The sequence below is a fragment of the Bubalus kerabau genome, chromosome 8 (genome assembly GCF_029407905.1).
Source record: "Bubalus kerabau isolate K-KA32 ecotype Philippines breed swamp buffalo chromosome 8, PCC_UOA_SB_1v2, whole genome shotgun sequence".
NCBI classification, from domain to species: domain Eukaryota; kingdom Metazoa; phylum Chordata; class Mammalia; order Artiodactyla; family Bovidae; genus Bubalus; species Bubalus kerabau.
In genome coordinates this window covers 29,292,531-29,317,571 of record NC_073631.1, presented here as the reverse complement: position 1 = coordinate 29,317,571, position 25,041 = coordinate 29,292,531, and the positions used below count along the sequence as shown (strand labels likewise).

Sequence of the window (25,041 nt, the reverse complement as noted above, 5' to 3'; positions counted from 1 at the left end):
TCATCAATCATAGTACTCATTCATCAAGATTTTTTTAATTCATCTTTTTTGACTTATGACATAGCACTTAACTTCTGCTTATTTCTATGTGTGACTCTTTTTGGAATGGTACGAGTTCTGTACTACTGTAGTAGAAATTCTCCTTAGTTAGCCAGTCCATTCCCTTTGTACGACATACTGACTCATGCCCGTAGCATTAAAGCTAGGCTAATAGACTACTTTCTTGTACTTCTGCCCATTTCTGTTCCCACTTTTTGAGATTTAAACTTATCAAAAGTCACTTGTATTAATAGATTCTTGGGCAAAGAAAATTTCATATAATAGGTCTGTGGTGTGAGCTGAACAGGGATACTTTAGAGGAGCAAGACAATTGAGTGTGTTAAAAAAGGAAGTTGTATTTGTTTCTGAACCTGTGTACCCTGGTTATACTTTTTATTATAATCATATAATTTAATTTGCCCCTACCTATTTTGAAGAAATATGAGTATGACAGGGTAGTTCCTGTGAAAATGAGGTCACTTGCTTTGGAATTTACTCAGAGCAAGTTGCTAAATAGATTGCAATTGAATTAGGTGTGCAAAAGACAACTACAAAATACTGGTGAAGAGCCTTGAAAGACCCTTACTCTGCGTTCAGATTTGTTTACAAATGTCCTTAGTTGTTATGTCATTTAAAAGAAAACTGGAAACCATAACTTCTTCAGTGTGAGAATGATTTATTCAAGACAAAGGCTACATTAATAACACTTAGCAAAACGTTAATCAAAATGTCTTGTCTTGGTCTTATATTGAATGATTTATATGATTGAAGTTAAAATGACATACATTCATGATTCCCTCTTTTGATCAAATATTTTATTTACTCATTATCACTTTTCCATGTATTGTGTTCCTGTGTGCCTGCGTATGTGTATGTTGTATTTGGTTAATCATAGATTCTTAAAGCTGTAAGTGTCCCTAGAGAAAAACCGTGGGATGTGATATGACTTGCTGAATTTCACAACTAATGAAATGGTGTATCTTTTACTTGAATCAAAGGCATGTATGCCAGTCCAGGCCTCTTTACAGAAGTCTTTAATTGATTGTGATGTGTGTTTTGTATTCCTTATGGTAAGCTGTATACTGCTTAGAATAGATGGAACCAGTGAAGCAATTTGTGTAATCTCAGTCTCAGCCCCATATTTGGGACATTCAGTGCCTTTTTTAGGCTTTAACATTAAGTAGCTTTAGGTTTTGGAGAAGGCGATGGCACCCCACTCCTGTACTCTTGCTTGGAAACTCCCATGGATGGAGGAGCCTGATAGGCTTCAGTCCATGGGGTCGCTAAGAGTCGGACACAACTGAGTGACTTCACTTTCACTTTTCACTTTCATGCGTTGGAGAAGGAAATGGCAACCCACTCCAGCATTCTTGCCTGGAGAATCCCAAGGATGGAGGAGCCTGATAGGCTGCCGTCTACAGGGTCGCACAGAGTCGTACACGACTGAAGCGACTTAGCAGCAGCAGCTTTAGGTTATAGAGAGGCAAAAAGAGCTTCTCAATCAATGTGTGTCCCATTTCAGAACTTAAGGAGTAAGGAAGAAGCTGTTCTAGGTGGTTCATGTGGCCATTCTCCAGGCACCTGTTAACAGTGCTCTGACCCTGAAAGAGAAATCAATAAATCAGTATGTATTGAGTGCCTCCAGTGTTTAACATATTATTTAGCCACTGGGAACAACACTGTGAATAAAACAAACACAGTGGAATAAAACAGATGAAATCCCTGACTTATCTCAGCAATTGAATTATTTAACTGCAGATTCTAAGTGCTATAGAACTAAGCACTGTAACCAGAGATCTCCAGACCTAGTGTGAAGCAGTACGGCAGAGGGTGAGGGTCAATGCAGGGTGCTGTGTGTGGAGCCAACATTTTAGATAAACTCGAAAGTATACATGGGAATTGTCAGGGGAATGTGGAGGAGAGACAGTAAATTTGTAGGGAGTAGACAGGGTGAGCAAACTTGGCAGAAGAAATAGTCTGTCCAGAGGCACTGAGATAAGAACAGAACCAAAGAGGAAGGAAGAGAGCGAAACACACGATGAGGAAGTAAGCAGGGACCCAGATATGCATGATCAGGGAGTCATTAAAGTATTTTTAAAGCTTTTGTTTCGTATTATCATATTTGTATTTTTAAAAAGATCACTCTGGCTGCTCTATGGAAAACAGAATGAAGGGAGAGACAAGAAAGGACATGGGAGACCAATTAAAAGGCCAGGAATAAGATGCTGGTATTAGAGGTGAAGATAAGGCCTAATATATATTCAGAGAGGTTCACTTTATAGTTTGACTGTTGCTTTTGTTCTTTGAGACTTCATTTCTTATTTGCATTCCTAGTTAACCATTGTAATTCATGCAGTCATTCTATCAAGATATATAAGCTACAGGAACCTACTGTAAATTTTATTTTTGGGGGGTAGGGTTGAATATATTCCTTATTCTCTTGGTCATATAGGAAGTATGCTCTCATTTTTAAATTCAAGAAACGAAAGCTTCTAAGTAGTAATAAAATGAAAGTGTAGATAATAGGATTCATTGTATAATAATCTAGATGTTTTTACTAGAAGACATGTGGGGAAATATTTTAAACAAAGTGAAAAAGAGCCTTGACTGCAGTTATGATTTAAGAATAATAGTATTAAGAACTCAAATAGAAAGCTATTTGTAGATCAATAGAAGGAAATGTGGCTATTACATAAATTGAATGATTTTTAAATTTATATTTACATTGCACTTATTATATATTAGTCATATACCGTAATTTTAGGAAGTACTTCACTGTCAACAAAATGTTTTCAAATTATAAGGTAAATACTACTAGAAATTATTAATAGATATTTTCCTAATTTATAAGTGGGCAGTCATGTATTACTGTTGTTCCTATCTTCCTTACCTAGAATAGTTCCTTTGAATTGAGATTTACATTAAATTTGTATGTATTCAGTGAAAATGAGTCAAGCAGAGGGAAAATAATTACCTTGGACAGGGAATATGAAATATTCTGCTTCCTGTTTTCCTCACCTCAATGTATTTATATATTGAAAGTAGAAATCTGTGTTTAATAATTAAAATAATTTTTTATATTTGCATTACTGATTAACTTCCAGTCATGTTAAATATTACTTTTACATCCTTTTATATCTTCTGCAGATGTCTCATTTACATCTTCTAAGATGTATTGAGATAGGTTTTAGAATGCCTTCTAAAATTAATGAATTTATTTTGTTTGAATTTCAGTAAATTCTATAACAGCCCTATACATGAAACAGAGCACATACAATTTGAAAGATTCTGCTTCTAAATTTGTTAGAATGAACCTTTTATGGATTAAATGAATTTATGGTCTATACCATGTAAATTTTGTTCTTATACAAATTTTCAAGTTTGGATGATTTTGTACAGATATTCATGTAAGGATTTTTGAAAGATGCTTACACAGATAGTGCTTTTCTCTTTAAAATAAGAAACAAAGATTCTAGAGACCTCTAAGTATTTAATATACATGGCTCATATAGTCTAATGATAACCCCTCTACAAATCTGAAGACTCAGGTTACCTTTATTTTTATTAAGTTGACTTGTATTTCATGTACTTATAATTTACTTTCCATGTGTATAATAGATTATAATTGCACATTAAAAAGTATATTAATGTCAATAATTTGTTTTTATTTGAAAACAGCCATCTGTGATACTCCTCAGTGCTGTTATCACATTTATAAGGTTTTTCTCCAAAAACAGTAATCAAATTAACTTACTCACTTGCTTTTTTATGTATGGTGAATTAGCATGATGACTTATGATATACTTTTTTTTTTCCTCTCCTTTATTGCTCAGCATCTTTATGAATAACTCTTTGTCTTCTATTTGGTATGTTCCTAAAGGGATGAATTAATTTTAGTGTTAATATAAGGAAAACAGCATTGAAAAAAATGCTTGTTTAAAAATATCACTTAATCAAAAGAGATGTGTAATCTGTTTTGTATTTATCTATTGTATTTGTTATGTTTCACTGGTGTGCTAAATTAGCAGTGTTTGTTGAAGTCTTCTTTTATAAGAGTACTAGGTAGCTTAATAAAATTAGTTACCACCTTTTTCATGGGTACATGTGGTATTTTATACATTATTCTTTAAACCATTTCCAAGTGACTATAGCTATTTTGAATAGTTGAGTTTTTAAGTGTTTATATATGCAAACAGAAACCAATCAGGCTCACACCAAAGGTATTTGGTTCAAAACTTGGACTGTGTAACTAAATGGAAGAATGTGGAGAATTCAGAAAGGGTTCAGAAAGAATCAAAAATCCCAAGTGCTCTTTTAAAAACAAGCAAAAGCATTCTAAGTTCTTAATGTGTTGTTATGTCTGGGATGAGAAATTGCCTGTTGTCTTTCCTTTTTTTAATTTTAAGCACTTAGTACTTTTAAGCTTCGACACATAAAATACTTCAAAGAATACTGTTCAAGAGTTTAAATAGATTTGATAAACTATGGGTCTTTTGAAGAGGAATGCTGAGATGTAATACTAATTAAATGGACAAAGTATAAAAAATTCAGTCTGTGATGATCATGTTGTTTTTCAATAGTCATTGAATAAATTTATTTTTGATTTAAAAAGTCATCCTTTTATGTAATGTGTTTGTTATAAGGTCTAAAGAAATAGACTGGCAACCTTATTTTACTACACGCCTTGTAGATGATTTTGGCACACACCTACGAGTATTCAGAAAGGCCCAACAAAAGATAACAGAGAAAGATGATCAAGTGAAAGGTAATAATATCTTTATCTCATTTGAAAATTAGAATTTTATTTTATTTTATTATTATTTTTTAAAATCTGTTTTTCTTTATTATTCTCTAATCTTGAATTGTTCCTTTTCTGTCCAGGTACAGCAGAAGATCTTGTAGATACCTTCTTTGAAGTTGAAGTTGAAATGGAAAAGGACGTTTGCCGTGACCTAGTGTGCACTTCTCCCAAAGATGAAGAAGGTTTTCTTTTTAATTTAACTTTTTGAGCATATTAACTGTTCACATTAGTAGAGGCAAGTTAGCAGAACCATTTAACAAATACCAGGGTAAAATCTACCCACTCCAGTGTTCTTGCCTGGAGAATCCTAGGGACGGGGGAGCCTGGTGAGCTGCCGTCTATGGGGTCGCACAGAGTCGGACACGACTGAAGCAACTTAGCAGCAGCAGCAGGGTAAAATCTAAGAGTGAAGTTATTCTTACAGGACAGGAAGCTTAGTAAAAACACTTCTGCTTATTTTATCTTTTAACTCTTAGAAGTAAATTTCCAGATTCTTTTTTCTTTAAAGAGAGCCTTTTCAATTAAAGAGAACTTCCTTTGTTGTCTTTTAAAATATAGCAAGCACAAACATTTTATCCTTATGAATTTACTTTTTTTGATCTGTAGTAATTTTATCTTCACCTTGAGTTTATTATTTCTAATTCAGGAATACACTTATTATTGTAAATATTTTCTAAGGGAATGATGATGATGTTTCAAATGAAATTTATAGAGTTGAATTGACTTTTCTTTTTGAGAGGTTAGACCAGATAAATTTTAGCTGAGGATGTTGTCTTTTCCTAGTTTTACAGTGACTGGGTCTGTGCTACTGGGCATATTGTTTTGATTATCAGGTTTTGATTATCAGTTATATAATTACCTTCCCAGGAAGTGTCAGCATATGAACAAGTCAGAAAAGCATTGCTAGTTGTGGAAATTGTTTTCTTAGATTTTTAAAATGTGCTCAGCTCTTCTATTTCTTTGCTTTCTTTTCTGTTCTTTTCCTTTTTTCTTCTTTCCTTTTTATATTTATTATGCAATTCAGTTTTTAATTGCTACTTCATTAGCATTAATATGAAATAACTAAATGTAAGAAATAGTTAGAATGATGTATAGTTCTTTTATGTAAATCAAGCCCTCTTCAATCAGTAAAATAGAAGAGCATGTTCTTTTTCTTATTACCTGCCAAGTTAGTGGAGGTTCTTTCTTGAAAAAGAATTATAAGTATATTTTTAAATGTGCAGATAACTTAAGTATGTAGAGATGTGTGGTAGAAGAGTAGAATACTTGGTGCAACTAAAACTTTGGGGGAAAAACACTTTTGTAATTGAAGTTTCTCAACAACTCAAGATGTAGGGTTCAGTTCAGTTCAGTTGCTCAGTCATGTCCGACTCTTTGCGACCCCATGAATCGCAGCATGCCAGGCCTCCCTGTCCATCACCAGCTCCCGGAGTTTACTCAAACTCATGTCCATCAAGTCGGTGATGCCATCCAGCCATCTCATAGATGTAGGGTAGAACTGGGCAAAGTAAAAAAGTGTATATTACTTTGATTAATGAATATTTGCTATTTGGAGAATAACAAAGATTTTTATTGAATACTGATTAATTACTAAGATAATAAGCTTGTATAATCAGCAAACTGCTTAATCCTGCCACTTTATTTGTGTTTTATATCAAGAGTAGGTGGAGATTTTGTATTTTCTGTTATTATAGCTCCTTTTTTTTTATTTCTAGGATTCCTAAGGGATTTGTGTGAGGTCTTATTATATTTATTGCTACCTCCTGGAGATTTCCAGAACAAGATCATGCGATACTTTGTCAGGGTAAGCTTAAACACATACCAAATACATGGCAATAAAGAAACTTAGAGTAGTAATTACCAAATTTTTGGTCCCAGGACCCTGTTACACACTTAAAAATTATTAAGGACCCCAAATAGCTTCTGTTTATGTGGGCTTTGTCTATCAATATTTATTAAATTTTAAATATTAAAACTAAGGAATTTTGGAACACAGAATACACAAGCACATTCCATTAACTATCATGCTCCATTCTGAAAATACCACTGTTTGCTTCCCTTTCCCTTACACCCCAGAGGTTCCTGGACAGAACTGCTTGAGTTAGAGTTAGATTATGTTTTAAATTTTCTTTAACATTGTTGTTCAGTCGCTTAGTCGTGTCCGACTTTTGCTACCCCATGGACTGCAGCACGCCAGGCTTCCCTGTCCTTCACCATCTCTCTGAGCTTGCTCAAACTCATGTCCATTGAGTCTGTGATGCTATCCAGTCATCTCGTCCTCTGTCATCCCCTTCTCCTCTCCTGCCTTCAATCTTTCTCAGCATCTGGGTCTTTTCTAATGAGTCAGCTCTTCACATCAGGTGGCCAAAGTATTGGAGCTTCAGCATCAGTCCTTCCAATGAATCCTATAAATTTATCTAAAGTAGGCTAATTAAAATAACACTTCTGGATAGAAACTTTCAAAAAAAAACCCTGGGCAGCTAAGATTCTACTTCTTGGTGCTGAAAAATAAATGTCAGATGAAAACAATAATTTTGGACTCATTTATTCCCTGGGTATAATCCTTTGGGATAAAATTCTGTGTACAAATGTAAAGGAATAACATTTTGACTTTGGTTACTGGTTATGACCGAGAAATGCTAGCTACGTTAGTCCTTACCGTGGCTCAATGGGTAAAATTAAAAGTTTCTGATTATACTGAAAATGAAAGTTTATGATCTTTTTAGTCTGCCATTCTGCAAAACAGATACACCAGTTCCTAACTGTGCTTTTTTGCTTATTATTATTTAAGCATTATCAATTTAGCAGTATCCTAATAGCTCTCTAACTTGAATTCAGTGCATTTTCAGGTAGGGTAATGATGCTGTGAAATGAATAGAAAATGCTTGATTTTGATGGGAAGAGTCTGATAGATTATATACATTGAAGACTTGGGCTGGTCATTATCAACATCTGGCATATCTATGTCTAGATTCACATCTACCACTGAAGGAAGATACTGCTAATCAGTCATCATATTCATTCATGCTGATTATTTGGAGCAGTCTTTGCCTGTCTGATACTCTGCTTAACTTTTAAATACACAAGTTGTGCAATTCTGTGCTTTCTTGCTCATCCATCCCTGTGACTTTAAATACCATCCAAATGCTAGTAACTTTCAAATCTATATCTTTCCCTTCTAAACTGTCCACCAGCTGCCTACTAAAATCACTATTTCACTGATGCACAGCCCTTTTAAACTTTGCATGCACAAGATGGAAGTCTTATTCTTGCCTCCAAATCCTGTGTACCTTTTATAAGTCTTTTCTGCATTCCCGTAATGACCACCCAGCAAATGTTTTAAGTCTTAAGTCCTTTTAAAAGGCTTACAATAAGACTATGGGTGATATGGCGTTGTTTAACCTCTCTGGCCTTCATTCCATGCCATCACTGTATTCCAGCCACACAGGCTTTTCCAAAGTGCCATTTCTCTCCACTATAGGATTATCTCGTACGCTTTTTTTCATCTGCTTATAATGATTTGCATTATACTCTTGGCTAAATTGTATTTGTCCCTCATATCTCACTTCCTCAGAAATACTTCCTTCTCTAAAAGCCCCCTCATAATTCCCTATCAGTGTAGGTAGGTACTGTATTCCTCCTTAAATTTACCATATTTTAACATGAAAGTTTGATTGTTGGATTAACATGCTCGATGCCTCTTTCCCCTAACAGAATCCCAAGCCCTAGAGGACAGGGGCCATTTCTTCATTTCTGTATTCTGTATCACTGTGTACTTACTGGTTTTCACAGTGCCTGCCATATAGCATATACCAATCAGATAATCAATTTTAATGCACAGTTCAGTTTAGTTGAGTCGTTCAGTCGTGTGTGACTCTTTGCGACCCCATGGACTGCAGCATGCCAGGCCTCCCTGTCCATCACCAACTCCTGGGGTTTACTCAGACTATTGTCCATTGAGTTGTTGATGCCATCCAGCCATCTTATCCTCTGTTGTCCCCTTCTCCTTCTCTTTCAATCTTTCCTAGCATCATGGTCTTTTCCAGTGAGTCAGTTGTTCGCATCAGGTGGCCAAAAGACTGGAGTTTCAGCTTCAGGATCTGTCCTTCCAATGAATATTCAGGACTGATTTCCTTTAGGATGGACTGGTTTGATCTCCTTGTAGTCCAAGGAGCTCTCAAGAGTCTTCCAACACCACAGTTCAAAAGCATCAATTCTTTGGCTCTCAGCTTTCTTTATAGTCCAACTCTCACATCCATACATGACTACTGGAAAAACCATAGTTTTGACTAGATGGACCTTTGTTGGCAAAGTAATGTCTCTGCTTTTTAATATGCTGTCTACGTTGGTCATAACTTTTCTTTCAAGGAGTAAGCATCTTTTAATTTCATGGCTGCAATCACCATCTGCAGTGATTTTGGAGCCCAAAAAAATAAAGTCTGACACTGTTTCCCCATCTGTTTGCCATGAAGTGATGAGACCAGATGCCCCGATCTTAGTTTTCTAAATGTTGAGTTTTAAGCCAACTTTTTCACTCTCCTCTTTCACTTTCATCAAGAGGCTCTTTAGTTCTTCACTTTCTGCCATAAGGCTGGTGTCATCTGCATATCTGAGGTTATGGATATTTCTTCCAGCAGTCTTGATTCCAGCTTGTGCTTCATCCAGCCCAGTGTTTCTCATGGTGTACTCTGCATATAAGTTAAATAAGCAGGGTGACAGAATACAGCCTTGATGTGCTCCTTTCCTGATTTGGAACCAGTCTCTTGTTCCATGTCCAGTTCTAACTGTTGCTTCCTGACCTGCATACAGGTTTCTCAAGAGGCAGATCAGGTGGTCTGGTATTCCCATCTTTAAGAATTTTCGACAGTTTGTCATGATCCAGGCTTTGGCATAGTCAATAAAGCAGAAATAGATGTTTTTCTGGAACTCGCTTGCTTTATCGATGGTCCAACGGATGTTGCCAATTTGATCTCTGATTCCTCTGCCTTTTCTAAATCCAGCCTGAACATCTGGAAGTTCATGGTTCACATACTGTTGAAGCCTGGCTTGGAGAATTTTGAGCATTACTTGACTAGCATGTAAGATTAGTGCCATTGTACGTTAGTTTCAGCATTCTTTGTCATTGCCTTTCTTTGAGATTGGAATGAAAACTGACCTTTTCCAGTCCTGTGGCCACTGCTGAGTTTTCCAAATTTTCTGGCATATTGAGTTCAGCACTTTCACAGCATCATTTTTTAGATTTGAAATAGCTCAACTGGAATTCCATCACCTCCACTAGTGTTGTTGGTAGTGATGCTTCCTAAGGCCCACTTGAGTTTGCATTCCAGGATGTCTGACTCTAGGTGAGTGATCACACCATTGTGATTATCTGGGTCATGAAGATCTTTTTTGTACAGTTCTTCAGTGTATTCTTGGCACCTCTTCTTAGTATCTTCTGCTTCTGTTAGGTCCATACCATTTCTGTCCTTTATTGTGCCCATCTTTACATGAAATGTTCCCTTGGTATCTCTAATTTTCTTGAAGAGAATTCTGCTGCTGCGACTGCTAAGTCACTTCAGTTGTGTCCAACTCTGGGCGACCCCGTAGACGTCAGCCCACCAGGCTCCCCTGCCCCTGGGATTCTCCAGGCAAGAGCACTGGAGTGGGTTGCCATTTCCTTCTCCAGTGCATGAAAGTGAAAAGTGAAAGTGAAGTCACTCAGTCGTGTCCGACTCTTCGCAACCCCATGAACTGCAGCCCACCAGGCTCCTCCATCCATGGGATTTTCCAGGCAAGAGTAGTGGAGTGGGGCGCCATTGCCTTCTCCATGAAGAGAACTCTAGTCTTTCCCATTCTGTTTTCCTCTTATTTCTTTGCACTGATCACTGAGGAAGGCTGTCTTATCTCTCCTTGCTATTCTTTGGAAATCTGCATTCAGATGGATATGTCTTTCCTTTTCTCCTTTGCTTTTCACTTCTCTTCTTTTCACAGCTACTTGTAAGGCCTCTTCAGACAGCCATTTTGCTTTTTTACATTTCTTCTTCTTGGGGATAGTCTTGATCCCTGTCTCCTATACAGTGTCTTGAATCTCCGTCCATATTTCTTCAGACACTCTATCAGATCTAATCCCTCGAATCTTTTTGTCACTTTAGGTCATAGCTGAATGGTCTAGTGGTTTTCCCTACTTTCTTCAATTTAAATCTGAATTTGATGATAAGGAGTTCATGATCTAAGAGGAAACCTATTTGACCTTCTTGCTGGCTATGGGGCACATGCTACTGCTACTCTTTTAAGATTAAACTGACTTTTAGGAGACAGGAATGACGATCAGTCTTGTTACATGGGTTTAAAATATGTTTAAAATAAGTAGGGTTGTTTAAAGAAAGAGCAAATACGTTTTGCTATAGATTGATCTTTTAGGCCAATATTTCATTTCTTTTTGCTTGTGTCTAATTGAGTGAGTGTAATTGTAGAGCTCTGTGGTCAGTTTGTTTTTCTCTTAACTTGATGGTTCTTTATCACTTTCCTTTGTTGATAATTAAATCTAGGTTTTCCCAAAAGGCACTTTGTTCAGATTCTTAGTTCTTTCCTTTATATGAATCCTTTGTATGAGTTGTACAAATCACAGCATTTGACTGAGATATTGCTATTTAATTGCCTCTGCTGTCTCCCATTACCATGTTTTATGGACAAAGATTCATGGCCTCAGTGACTCTGTAACTTTTAAATCTTCATATTTGACAGCTTATGCTTGTGTTAAAGTGTATGAAAATTGCCACATAATTTATAGTATTTGCAATATTTTGCTCTCACTAAAACTGTATAGGAATTATTGAGTTGTATGACTAACCAAGGGCTTCCCTGGTGGTTCAGATGATTAAGAATCTGCCTGCAATGCAGGAGACCTGGTTTTGATCCCTGGGTTGGGAAGATCCCCTGGAGAAGGACATGGCTACCCACTCCAGTATTCTTGCTTGGTGAATCCCATGGACAGAGGAGCCTGGTGGGCTATATAGCCATGAGGTTGCAGAGTCATACATGACTGAGCAACTAAACACACAGACACACACACATATACATGACTAACCAAACTCCTTCATGAGGCAAATTAGGAGATCAAAGTAGTTTTCAGAGAGACATAACAACTGTTTGCCTTAACTAATATGAAGCAGTAAACTTATTCAAAAAGGTTACCCATATGTTTTTTACTCCTTTGAAAATAAACTTTCAATAAAGCACATTTTTGTTTGTGAATTTTATCATTTCAGAATACATTTAAAAATTTGAGCATGTGTGTTCAGATACATAATTTGAGGGAAGAAATTACATAAATAAATATAATTTTTAAAAAGTTAGAGATTAAAGCTAATCCAGAATAAGCAATTTTCTAATTTGAGACTGGAAGATGTCTTAAAAGACATTTCAAAAAGTTTTTGGAGCCTCCATTAGTGCCTTTTAGAAATATTAATTGATCATGGGGTAAAAGTTGTCAAAGACTTGTAAAACTTATAGAAATAGAATTTACATAAAATATTTCTCTAAAGGAAAGCAAAGTGAAGGCTCTCTTCTGTGAACTTATACCAGAAAACGGCACAGATAAATTAGAAATCTGGAAAGGAATAAATAAATTGGTCCTTTACTTAGAAAAGTGAAACATCCTGTTAAACTTGTGGCTATTTAGCCTTTCTAGTATTCATAAGAAATGCTGTTTCATAAATCTAGATATCACAGGAATAGAGGACTGAAGATTAAATAGGTAGACTATTGTCTAAGTTTGAAAGTGAAAGTGAAGTCACTCAGTCATGTCCTACTCTTTGCGACACCATGGACTGTAGCCCGCCAGGCTCCTCTTTCCATGGGATTCTTCAGGCAAGACTACTGGAGTGGGTTGCCATTTCCTTCTCCAGGAGATCTTCCCAACCCACGGATTGAACCCTGGTCTCCTGCATTGTAGGCAGACGTTTTACCATCTGAGCCACTTAGTTTCTTGATTTGCATCGTTTAATGTTTTTCAAAGTCATGCCATATTTAAGACAGTGACTTTGAGAAGATAAGAGTATTTTTGCAGAGAGATAAATCTTTTATCTCTTTTAACTAATCTCCACTCACATACAAAAAGTTCCTAAAGAGCTGTAGTGTATTAAGAGAAGTGGAAGACACAGAATTACTTAAAGAATGGTATGTGATAAATGCCATAAATACAAAGCATGAGTGTATTTTAAACATAAGTGAATAGTGTTCATCAGAACAATCAGGGTTTATTTAAGTAGAAAATTAATTCTGTAGTCAGTCCTAGAAGGAGAGGCAGAATCTTGATAGACGTGTAAACAGCTGCAGAGAATGGGAAGGTATAGTCAAAGAATATTAAGTAATTTTATTACCATAAATGTTATTTTATTTTTATTATCTTGTATTAGAAATTTCAAACAGACTGGTATAGCGAGTTAATACAATAGACATTTATGTACCAACAAACCAGATTTGAGCAGTGTTAACATTTTGCTGTAGTTGCTCTAGCCCTCCCTCGAAGGCAGTCACTGTTCTGATTGTTTTCTTTTTTTGTTTTTATACTTTTAATATAGATGTAGGAGTCCATAAATACATATAGTGCCATGTTTTGCCTTTTTAAAATGGATATAAATGCTAACTTGATCAGATCAGATCAGTTGCTCAGTCGTGTCCGACTCTTTGCAACCCCATGAATCGCAGCACTCCAGGCCTCCCTGTCCATCACAAACTCCCGGAGTTCACTCAGACTCATGTTCATCGAGTCAGTGATGCCATCCAGCCATCTCATCCTCTGTCGTCCCCTTCTCCTCTTGCCCCCAATCCCTCCCAGCATCAGAGTCTTTTCCAATGAGTCAGCTCTTTGCTTGAGGTGGCCAAAGTACTGGAGTTTCAGCTTTAGCATCATTCCTTCCAAAGAAATCCCAGGGCTGATCTCCTTCAGAATGGACTGGTTGGATCTCCTTGCAGTCCAAGGGACTCTCAAGAGTCTTCTCCAACACCACAGTTCAAAAGCATCAATTCTTGGGCGCTCAGCCTTCTTCACAGTGCAACTCTCACATCCATACATGACCACAGGAAAAACCATAGCCTTGACTAGACGAACCTTTATTGGCAAAGTAATCTTTGCTTTTGAATATGCTATCTAGGTTGGTCATAACTGTCCTTCCAAGGAGTAAGTGTCTTTTAATTTCATGGCTGCAGTCACCATCTGCAGTGATTTTGGAGTCCAGAAAAATAAAGTCTGATACTGTTTCCCCATTTATTTCCCATGAAGGGATGGGACCGGATGCCATGATCTTCGTTTTCTGAATGTTGAGCTTTAAGCCAACTTTTTCACTCTCCACTTTCACCTTCATCAAGAGGCTTTTTAGTTCCTCTTCACTTTCTACCATAAGGGTGGTGTCATCTGCATATCTGAAGTTATTGATATTTCTCCTGGAAATCTTGATTCCACTTATTAGAAGTATACTTTTGCTTTTTTTTTCGCTCAACTGTACTTTAGCTAATTGTGCCCATGTGTCTAGGCTGATATAGATGGCTTCATCTTATTCAACTAATGTATGGTAGCTCATCTTTTTGTAAATCATGTCATTTACCAAGTTTACTTTTATCTATACCTTACCTTTCTTCAGTAACAGCATTGAGTTAGGAAATTTACACTGTGCTATTGATTTGAGAAGTATATGAGATTAAATTTATTTTTGTGTTTTAAAATTTTTGTCCAGGAAATCCTTGCACGTGGAGTTCTTCTTCCATTGATAAATCAACTCAGTGATCCTGATTATATTAATCAATATATCATATGGATGGTATGTACTTTCTAAAATGCAGCTTGTTTTTAAAACAGTTTTTTAAAAGGTATAAATATGATTTGGAGGTCAGGATGATTAAGCAATAATTTATTAAGGAAATTAAGTAAAAATATATCTCAAGGTAATCTTTTATATTTTCAATGTTTCTGTTAGCTTATGTGTTGAATGTACTAGCCAGATTTCCCTTAAGGAAGTAGGTTGATAAGATAATCTTCCTTACAGTGTTCCTGCTGTTTCTACTTATTTAAATTTAAATAAGGATGTTTTCTTATATTTGTGTATAGATGATAAGTACTTCTTAAAACTGCTGTTTGATTTCAAATTAATCTGAACTACTTAAATAGCATGCAATTTAAATTTTATGCTAAATAGTAGAGAAAAATATGAAGGAAAGAACATTAGATTGAGAATAAGATCTAAGTTCTAGATACGTTTCTATAAGGCGCTTAGTATGTCAGTAAGTTAGAGAACTCATAGTTTTCTCATTCATCAGGTGTATCAAAGGGTTAGTGGTTATTAAGTTTGCTAGTTCTAAGTTTTTTCTGATTATATATGCTTTTCCTCAGTAAATTAATGGTTGAGGAAGAATGTGTAAATGGGCTATTGCTGGGAATTACTTTGATGGGTACCTAAGTCTTTGATTCCTTTTTGTGAATCTGAAATTTCTCTCCCACATTGTCTTCTTTTGCTCAGTCTAGCTTTTCTAGGAAGGAAGTATTTGATTGTTCTTTGTTTACAATCATATCCATTATCAGACTTGCCATTTTTCATCGTTGTTACTATTACAGTGTTTGTCTCTCCCATCAGATTATGGGTCCCCTGTAGGCAGAAATTGTCTTCCTAGCCTTGTGTTCCTAGAATCTTTCATGGAGTTCACAGAACTTAATTTTTCATTTCCTTTGTCAGCTTATTTAGAGTCCTGCTAGGCTGTACCTAGAGCTTTAAAAATTTGCATATCCCCATAACTGAAAAAAAAAGCCTTTGGTTAGGAATTCTGTTCCTGAAATTTATCCTGAAGTGCTGGTAAACAAGGTTATAACAACCCAATTTAAGACTACTAATGGCAATCTTGCTAATAATCCTTAAAAAATTGAAAGCAATGTAAGTGTTCAGCATAGAGGCACAATTGCAGTCATTTCACATGCTAGCAAGGTAATGCTCAAAATCCTTCAGGCTAGGCTTCAACAGTACATGAACCAAGAACCTCCAGATGTACGAGGAGGATTTAGAAAAGGCAGAGGAACCAGAGATCAAATTGCCAACTTCCGTTAGATCATAGAAAAAGCAAGGGAATTCTAGAAAAACATCTACTTCTGCTTCATTGACTATGCTAAAGCCTCTGACTGTGGATCACAACAAACTGGAAAATTCTTCAAGAGTTGGGAATACCAGACCACCTTACCTGCCTCCTGAGAAACCTGTATGCAGATCAAGAAGCAACAGTTAGAACCGATCATGGAACAACAGACGGGTTCAAAATTGGGAAAGGAGTATATCAAAGCTGTACATTGTACCTTGCTTATTTAATGTACATGCAAAGTACATCATGCAAAATGCTGAGCTGAATGCAGCTCAAGCTGGAATCTAGATTGCCTGAAGAAATATCAGTAACCTCAGATACGCAGATGACACCACCCTTATGGCCGAAAGTGAAGAGGAACTGAAGAGTCTTTTGATGAAAGTGAAAGAGGAGAGTGAAAACGCTGGCTTGAAACTGAACATTCAAAAAACTAAGATCATGGCATCCAGTCCTGTCACTTCACGGCAGATAGATGGGGAAACAATGGAAACAGTGACAGACTTTATTTACTTGGGCTCCAAAATCACTGTGGACGGTGACTGCGGCCATGACACTAAAAGACATTTGCTCCTTGGAAGAAAAGCTGTGACAAACCTAGACAGCATATTAAAAAGTAGAAATATCAATTTGCTAATAAAAGTCTGTCTAGTCAAAGCTGGTTTTCCAGTAGTCATGTACAGATGTGCTAATTGGACTGTAAAGAAAGCTAAGCGCCGAAGAATTGATGCTTTTAAACTGTGGTGTTGGAGAAGACTCTTGAGAGTCCCCTGGACAGCAAGGAGATCCAACCAGTCAATCCTAAAGGAAATCAGTCCTGAATATTCATTAGAAGGACTGATGCTGAAGCTGAAGCTCCCATACGTTGGCCACCTGTGAAGAGCTGACTCACTGGAAAAGACCCTGATGCTGGGAAAGATTGAGGGCAGGAGGATAAGGGGACGACAGAGGATGAGATGGTTGGATGGCATCACCAACTCAGTGGACACAAGTTTGAGCAAACTCTGGGAGATAGTGATGGACAGGGCAGGCTGTTGTGTGCTACAGTCCATGGGGTTGCAGAGTCAGACAGGACTGAGCAACTGAACAATAAAATAAAGGAATGGTTTAGGAATATTGATACAATAAATACTATTTATACTATGATGGTAGTATGTCTTTATGAATATGAAAAGATGTGTTTATTTTTTATGTGAAAAGGACAACTAAAAATGATGTGTGTGTAGATGTCTGTTCCTTTAAAAATAAATATATAAGTAAGTATATATTTATGAATGACTGTTATTCTGATAAGTTGTATACTGACTGAAATGTTAATAGAGAGGTCAGTCAGTTCAGTTGCTGAGTCCTGTCTGACTCTTTGCGACCCCATGGACTGCAGCACGCCAGGCTTCCCTGTCCATTACCAACTTGCAGAGCTTGCTCAAACTCATATACATTGAGTTGGTGATGCCATCCAACCATCTCATCCTCTGTTGTAATAGAGAGGTAGGATCCTGAAAATTTTAAGTTTTCTCTTTTGTTTATTTCACTTTACTACAAGTATTGGTTATGTCATAAGTAATTTTTTAAGAAGTAGGATAAAGGTAAAATTTTAAAACGTTTAAGTAGTAAAGTAAGAGTAAATATTTTTAAAAAGATTTTTTTTGTAACACAAAAATGAATATCATATACCAACCTGAAAAAATCAGTTTACAGAGCTGTATAATCTTACCTATAGTACAGAACAGGATGCAAGTTTACTAGAATATTATGGTTATCTCTCACTCATGGGATTAGGAATTATTTTTATTTCTATTTTTCTTTAGTTTTCAATTTTTATTTTGCTAGCATATATTAAGTATATAATTAGTTACATGGTAAAAACATTTTTGAGGGACTTAACACATACTCAGAACAGAATTAAAGCCACCAGATTTTTACTTGTTCTCTGCATAGTTGGGCTGGTACTGTTATTATGTATCATGGTTGGGGACTTTTTTATTTAAAACAGTGATTGAGCACTATTGTGCTTTGCTGTAAAATATCAGAAAACATATTTAAAAGAGAAAAATATATCAATAAAGGATCTTTAGCTTGCTTTGTTTGGTTTATTCTCTTGACATTATTTATGTGGAAAACCCTTTGCACATAGGTATTATAAAATTGGCTCAGTTCTTACTCTTTCTGCCAGGTAAATTCCATATTAATGATACCTAATTGTATAGTTTATTTTTATTTGAAAGGAAAAGTTTAGAGCAGTGTAGTAGTAACATATATCCTCCAAATAAAATGTTCATATTACCTAACAGAAGTTTTAAGTTTTTAAGTCATTTCTAAAGATAGTATCTGCCAATTTGCATTATTTATCTCAAAATATATATTTTATATCTTTTGGGGACAAACTAGTTAATTGTAAACTCTTCTCTCTGACTGTGGAATAGTTTACTTAATTGGTTTATATTGTTATCTCCTGCTGCTGCTGCTGCTGCTAAGTCGCTTCAGTCGTGTCCCACTCTGTGCGACCCCATAGACGGCAGCCCACCAGGCTCCCCTGTCCCTGGGATTCTCCAGGCAAGAACACTGGAGTGGGTTGCCATTTCCTTCTCCAATGCATGAAAGTGAAAAGTGAAAGTGAAGTTGCTCAGTCGTATCCGACTCTTCCCGACCCCATGGACTATAGCCTACCAGGCTCCTCCGTCCATGGGATTTTGCAGGCAAGAGTACTGGGAGTGGGGTGCCATTGCCTTCTCCGATTGTTATCTCCTACTAGAGCAGCTTAGTGAACAGCTGTTTACTTGTTTCTTTATGTATTCTTAGAAAAATCAGGTCTTTAATGACTTACTTCTTTTATTATTGAAGTAAAATTTATACAAAGTGAGAGACATCGCCAAGTAGTTATCTGAAGTTCTGTTATAATTTTGTACTTCTCCTTGCACTGTTTGAGAATGTGAAGACCAAATTTGGTCTCTGCACATTCTGATAGATATTTGGCATTTTCATTTTGTTATGGTTAACTTGCACATCCTTGATGATTAATAATTTTGAACATTTTTTCATGTGCTTATTGCCCCCCCCTTCTTTTCCCCACAGTTCTGAACTTTGGCAATCACCAGTACTTGGACTCCTGTTTAGAATGGACAACCAAGTTGGCTGCCTTTTCATAGTTCCCTTTACTGTTTTATTTGGCTTAAATTTATTGACAGTCATAGTCATTAGATCCTTTACAACATTCTCAACTACCTTTCCTCTCTCTCTCAGTTTATTATTGGCTTGGTAAAACCACATTCTGGTTAAATCCAACTTAATGTTTTACTCCATTCTTATTCTTAAATAGCAAGTGGCTGGAAAAGAAAGATGAAATAACAGTTATTCATGTTGTTACAGTGATTCTGTTAAATTTATGTCAGAGAATGCCGCTCTTAATGTTTAAAATTCTCCAATAACTTTTCATTCCATTCACAGAGAAAGCCAAACCATTTACTAAAGCCTATCACGTTTGCTTTTCCATTAGCACTCATCTCCCTTGCTCTTCTGCATTTCTTTGGTTTAGCTGTAGTCACCATGGCTTCCTTGCTGTCATCAGACATTCTGAGTGTGCTCTTTACTTCACAGTGTGCTATATATCTTACTTACTTAAGACTATTACTTAATAGTCTGTGACCCAGGAGAATTTAAGTACCATGAGTAGAGAGATTTTCATTTTGTTTGAGGACAGTTGTGCCTGGCCCACGATAGGTACTCAAGATTGTGTTTTCATTTAAGTTAGTCTCCCTCCCATCTGTGTTTTAAACTTTATTTTCAGATCCGTGATTCTAATTGCAACTATGAGGCCTTTATGAACATTATTAAATTGAGTGACAATATTGGAGAGCTCGAAGCAGTCAGAGATAAAGCAGCAGAAGAATTACAGTATCTTCGATCTCTAGATACAGCTGGTGATGGTAAGTAATTTATTTAAGAATAAGAATGTTTTACTTCTTTAACAATGACTATATATTCAAACAAAACTTTAATTTACATAAATGTCATTTTATGTTATTAGTGGTTTTCACCTTACCTGAATCTGACTTTTATTATGCTAATATGTTTTGAGAATAAAGCACAATAGTTTTTTGAATGTGAGACTCTTATTGCAGTTATCGCTAAAGATAATTGGCATAGTTTAATTTTAATTAAATAATTTCACTATAAAATTTCCAGTTATTTATTTTTTAAATAAATAATTGCTGTATTCATTGGTTATTATGTTAAATTATAGTAAGTGTATGTTTAAAGTATTTCACAAGTAACACTGCCACTTTACCTCATAATCAGTTTGTTTATTTTTAGATATTAACACCATCAAAAATCAAATAAATAGCTTATTATTTGTGAAGAAAGTATGTGACTCAAGAATACAACGGTTGCAGTCAGGCAAAGTGAGTAAAATACTTGAATTAATATTTAACTATAGATAATTTCTCTTCATTAAAATATCCTGCAAATGACAAAAGGTTGAGTATTAACCAGTGTGGCATTTTACAGAAGAACTAAAAATTTAGAAAAAATTTGTATTATACAATGTAGTGTAAGTATTTATTAAAATAAGCTAAGGAGATTAAAATATTGCATGAAAAGTAAAATTTTTTTCTTGATTTATGTATTTACGCGTGTCATTTATTTAAAATTCAACATTTATTGAATTATGTACATCGGACACCATTTTAGATGGATCTTACAGACGGAAATCTCTCTCATGAAGCTTACGTTTTAGTTGCAGAATCAGAAAATAAACCAATATATAAATTGATATATTATGTAAAAAATGTAAAAGTAAGTAAAATGTGAAAAAATAAAATGTAAAAAAACCCCAAAAACCTAAAATGTGAAAGAAAATCAGTAAAGTAAAGTAGGGTGGTAGAGAATGTCAAAGTGGTTTAGATAGATGCTGAGAGATCTGGTGACATTTGAACATAGAGAGATCTGAATAATATGAGCGAACCCTGTGGAATTTTATTTTTTTTTTTAATCTTTAATGCAAAGGTGAGAGTAAATGTGAAGTCCCTGGAATAGGAAAAGTGCCTGGTGAGTTAGAGGAGGTCATTGTGACTGGTATGACTGGTATGATAGGATTTGTAGTAGGAATGAGATTAGAAACCTTAGGGGTTAGATCATGCATGGTTTTACCTTCCATAGTAAGATTTTTTAAAATCTGAGTGTGATAGAAATCCATTGGAGATTTTCCCTGGCAAGTGATATAATCTGACTTATGAGGTAAAATGATTACTTGGGCTCTGTGATGAGTAGATTGTGGTGGAGTGGTGGAGACAAGAATGGAAACTAACAGATCGTTTACACGACTCTTGTTTTTGTTTAGTAAGAGATGTCTAGGGGGGTTCATGTGAGAATTAGAGACAGTATTTGCTAATGTATTAAATATGGGTTGAGAGAGAAAAAAGAACTCAAGGATGATTCCAAAGTTTTTTGGACCGAGCACCTGCATGAATAGTGTTGTTATTCACTAAAATGAATAAAACTGAGGGAGGAGGAAGTTTGGAAGAGAGAATCAAGTTTTGAATGTTATAGCCCAAGATCCCTGTTTGATGTTAAAGTAGACATTCTAATTGGTAAATTCAAGTTCAAGGGAAATTTCGTGAATGAAATAAACTTTGAGAATCCTCAGGATTATCAACTGCTTGTTTAAAGTTGAGAGATTGGATGAGATTACTTAAAAGAATGAGTTTAAGAAAGAAGATATCCAAGACTTTGCCTTGAGGCACTTCAGTTACTAGTGTTTAAGACAAAGTGAAAGGTCTGGAGTGTGATATCCTAGAAGCAAAGTATAGAAAATACTGAAAAAAGTGAGAGATCAGGTGTATCACAGACTACTAATAAGTTGAGTAAGATGAAGATTTAGAATTGACTGTTGGGTTTGCCACAGGGGTATTATTGGTGATCCATGAGAGCATTTTGGTTGAATAGTGGAGAAAAACCCTGATGGGAGTCAGTCAGGAGAAAATGAGAAGAAATGAATTAGAAACAGTCATTATAGGTAGCTGTTTGGATGAGTTTCATTGTAAAAGAGAGCAGAGATTTGGGGCTTTGAAACACATTTTTTACTACCTTTAGTTTTTGTGTAGTCACCTTTTTTATGCTGGTTTTCTATTGGAAATTGTTTTGTGACTCTTTGGTCTTGTAATTTTGCAGTGTACTTAAATTCCTTAAGGAATAGAAGACTTATTTTTAAATTTTGAGTTTAGTTTGCTAGTTTAATTATAACTTAAACATTATTTGAGGCCTGTATTTGTCATAAGTGTGTGTGCAGGTGTATGTATGTCTGTCTTTATTCAGTTAACTGTATTTTAAAATGAATTTATATATACATGTAAATTCAGAATAGAAGAATAATATGGTTTCACTTGTGATTGTTGTTTCTTTATCTAGTTACCCTACCTAGATCCTAGAGTTAGTGATGCTTGTGTGTTGTGGGCTAAATCGCTTCAGTCGTGTTTGACTCTCTGCGAGCCTATGGACCGTAGCCTGTTGGGTTCCTCCGTCCATGGGATTCTCAAGGCAAGAATACTGGAGTAGGTTTCCATGCCCTCCTCCAGGGGATCTTCCCCACCCAGGGACTGAACCCTCTCTCTTATGTCCCTGGCACTGGCAGGCAGATTCCTTACTGCTGAACCACCAGGGAAGCCCCTGCTGATCCTTAAGCATCATTATTTAAGTCTGTTTGCCTAAATACTTTTTGATACTAAATTCCTTTTAAAATTTAGAAACCTTGTTTGGAAGCTTGTCAACTCTAATTTGAATATAAAGCTTTACCTTTTTTAATAGCTCAAGTCATAGCATGTATTCCTTTGGATGAAAATTCAGAATCTTCAGACATAGAGTTTTTTTAACCATACTGCTCATCTTAAAGTCTTTGAGAAGCTTTTTTCTTTTTATTACAAATAAAGTGATAGTGAATACTCTTCTCCATCCCATATCTATAGAGATGCTGCTGGACAGAACCAAGAAGTGATAAAATCTGAGGAAGGAAGACTTATATAGGGGAAATCATGTGCTGCTGCTAGATTGCTTTGTTGTTGAGTCGCTCAGTCGTGTCCAACTCTGTGACCTCATGGACTGCCACACACCAGGTTTCCCTGTCCTTCACCATCTCCTGGAGTTCACTCAAACTCATGTCCATCGAGTAGGTGATTCCGTCCAGCCATCTCATCCTCTGTTGTCCCCTTCTTCTCCTGCCTTCTATCTTTCCCAGCATCAGGGTCTCTTCCATTGAGTTGACTCATTTAATCAGATGGCCAAACTGTTGGAGCTTCAGTTTCAACATCAGTCCTTCTAATGAATATTTAGGATTGACTAGTTTGATCTCCTTGCAGTCCAAGGGAGTCTCCAGAGTCCTCTCCAACACCACAGTTTGAAAGCATCAGTTCTTTGGCGTTCAGCCTTCTCTATAGTCCAACTTTCACTACTGGAAAAACCATAGCTTTGACTATGTGGACCTTTGTCAACAAGGTGATGTCTCTGCTTTTTAATAGGCTGTCTAGGTTTGTCATAGCTTTTCTTTCAAAAAAATTAAATTCTTTTAATTTCATGGCTGCAGTTACCTTCCACAGTGATTTTGGAGCCCAAGAAAATAGTCTGTTTCCATTGTTTTCCCTTCTACTTGCCGTGAAGTGATGGGACCGGATGCCATGATCTTAGTTTTCTGAATGTTGAGTTTTAAACCAGTTTTTTCACTCTCATCTTTCACCTTCATTAAGAGGCTCTTTAGCTCCTCTTCACTTTCTGCCATTAGGGTGATGTCATCTGCAAGTCTGAGATTACTGATACTTCTCCAGGAAATCTTGATTTCAGCTTGGTCTTCATCCTGCCTAGCATTTCGCATGATGTCATCTGCATATAAGTTAAATAAGCAAGGTGACAGTGTACAGCCTTGAAATACTCCTTTCCCAATTTTGAACCAGTCTGTTGTCCTATGACTGATTCTCAGTGTTACTTCTTTACAACATACAGGTTTCTCAGGAGGTAGGTGGTCTGGTATTCCCATCTCTTGAAGAATTTTCCACAGTTTGTTGTGATCCACACAGAGGCTTTAGCATAGTCGGTGAAGCAGATGTTTTTCTGGAATTCTCTTGCTTTTTCGATGATTCAACAGATGTTGGCCATTTGATCTGGTTCCTCTGCCTTGTCTAAATCCAGCTTATACATCTGGAAGTTCTTGCTTCAAATACTGTTGAAGTCCAGCTTGAAGGATTTTGAGCATTACCTTGCTAGTATGTGAAATGAGTGCAATTTGCAGTAGGTTGCTTTTCCCCAGTAATTTCAAATCAGTAATCTGTTGTTGTTCTTACGTACTTATATGAAGAGGAGCTACTAATTACAAGAGAAGTTTTTTCTCCTCTTTTCAAATCATCTTCCTTTTCCTTTATATATCACCTATGCCTAATTTAGTATCTGCTCCTAAATAAGGCAGCCTTATCTAACTTTCAGAAAACCTGTGCATCTTTTTTTGAAAATATAGGTTTGTGAGTATGGATTTGGGAATGCAGAGAAGCTGGTGGAAATCATTTCCAGAAGCATTGTTGGTTTTTGTGGAAAGGGCATCAGACTTGGAGGACACTGACTCATTCTAACCAGCTTTGCAATCATAGGCAAGATTTCTGATCATCAACTTTCTTATCTGTTGAGTGGGATTGGCGATGTTTATCAAGTAGGATTGCTGTGGAGATTTAATGAAGTAATATGTGTAATGCACCTAGCACAGTGCAGGACGTGTAGATTCTCTAAATTTTGAACCTGTTAAAAACTTTTTTCTCTATATATAGGTAGTTTCCTTGCTTTGAAGTTTATGTAATTTACCATTTAGGTAGACTGAAAAGAAAAACATTTTCTACAAAGATTATAGAATTTTTACCCAATTAGCAAATCTACTAGTTAGGAATATTTTATTTTTTTCTAGTAGGTAGACTTCAACCTGTACTTGAAAATATTGAGGTTTGTTTATTCTTCAACATAATATCCCCTTTAGTCCCTATCATGTTCATTTTTGTTTGGAATGGGTAAAAAATAAAGAATACATGAAAATACATTTAGGTTTATTTTTTATTAGAAGAAATGAGTGCTTATTGTAC

The 25,041-nt window shown here is 36.0% G+C and overlaps 1 protein-coding gene across 3 annotated transcripts in view; it reads left to right on the top strand.

The window, feature by feature from the left end:
* SNX13 (sorting nexin 13) overlaps positions 1–25,041 on the top strand; it is a 143,480-nt gene that overhangs the window by 66,734 nt on the left and 51,705 nt on the right. For all 3 annotated transcript variants that reach the window (XM_055589929.1, XM_055589931.1, XM_055589930.1), the window contains 6 exons: positions 4,683–4,804; positions 4,921–5,022; positions 6,556–6,644; positions 14,554–14,637; positions 19,722–19,860; positions 20,249–20,337. In XM_055589929.1, coding sequence (XP_055445904.1) covers positions 4,683–4,804; positions 4,921–5,022; positions 6,556–6,644; positions 14,554–14,637; positions 19,722–19,860; positions 20,249–20,337 — 625 coding nt within the window. The remainder of the gene's footprint in view (positions 1–4,682; positions 4,805–4,920; positions 5,023–6,555; positions 6,645–14,553; positions 14,638–19,721; positions 19,861–20,248; positions 20,338–25,041) is intronic.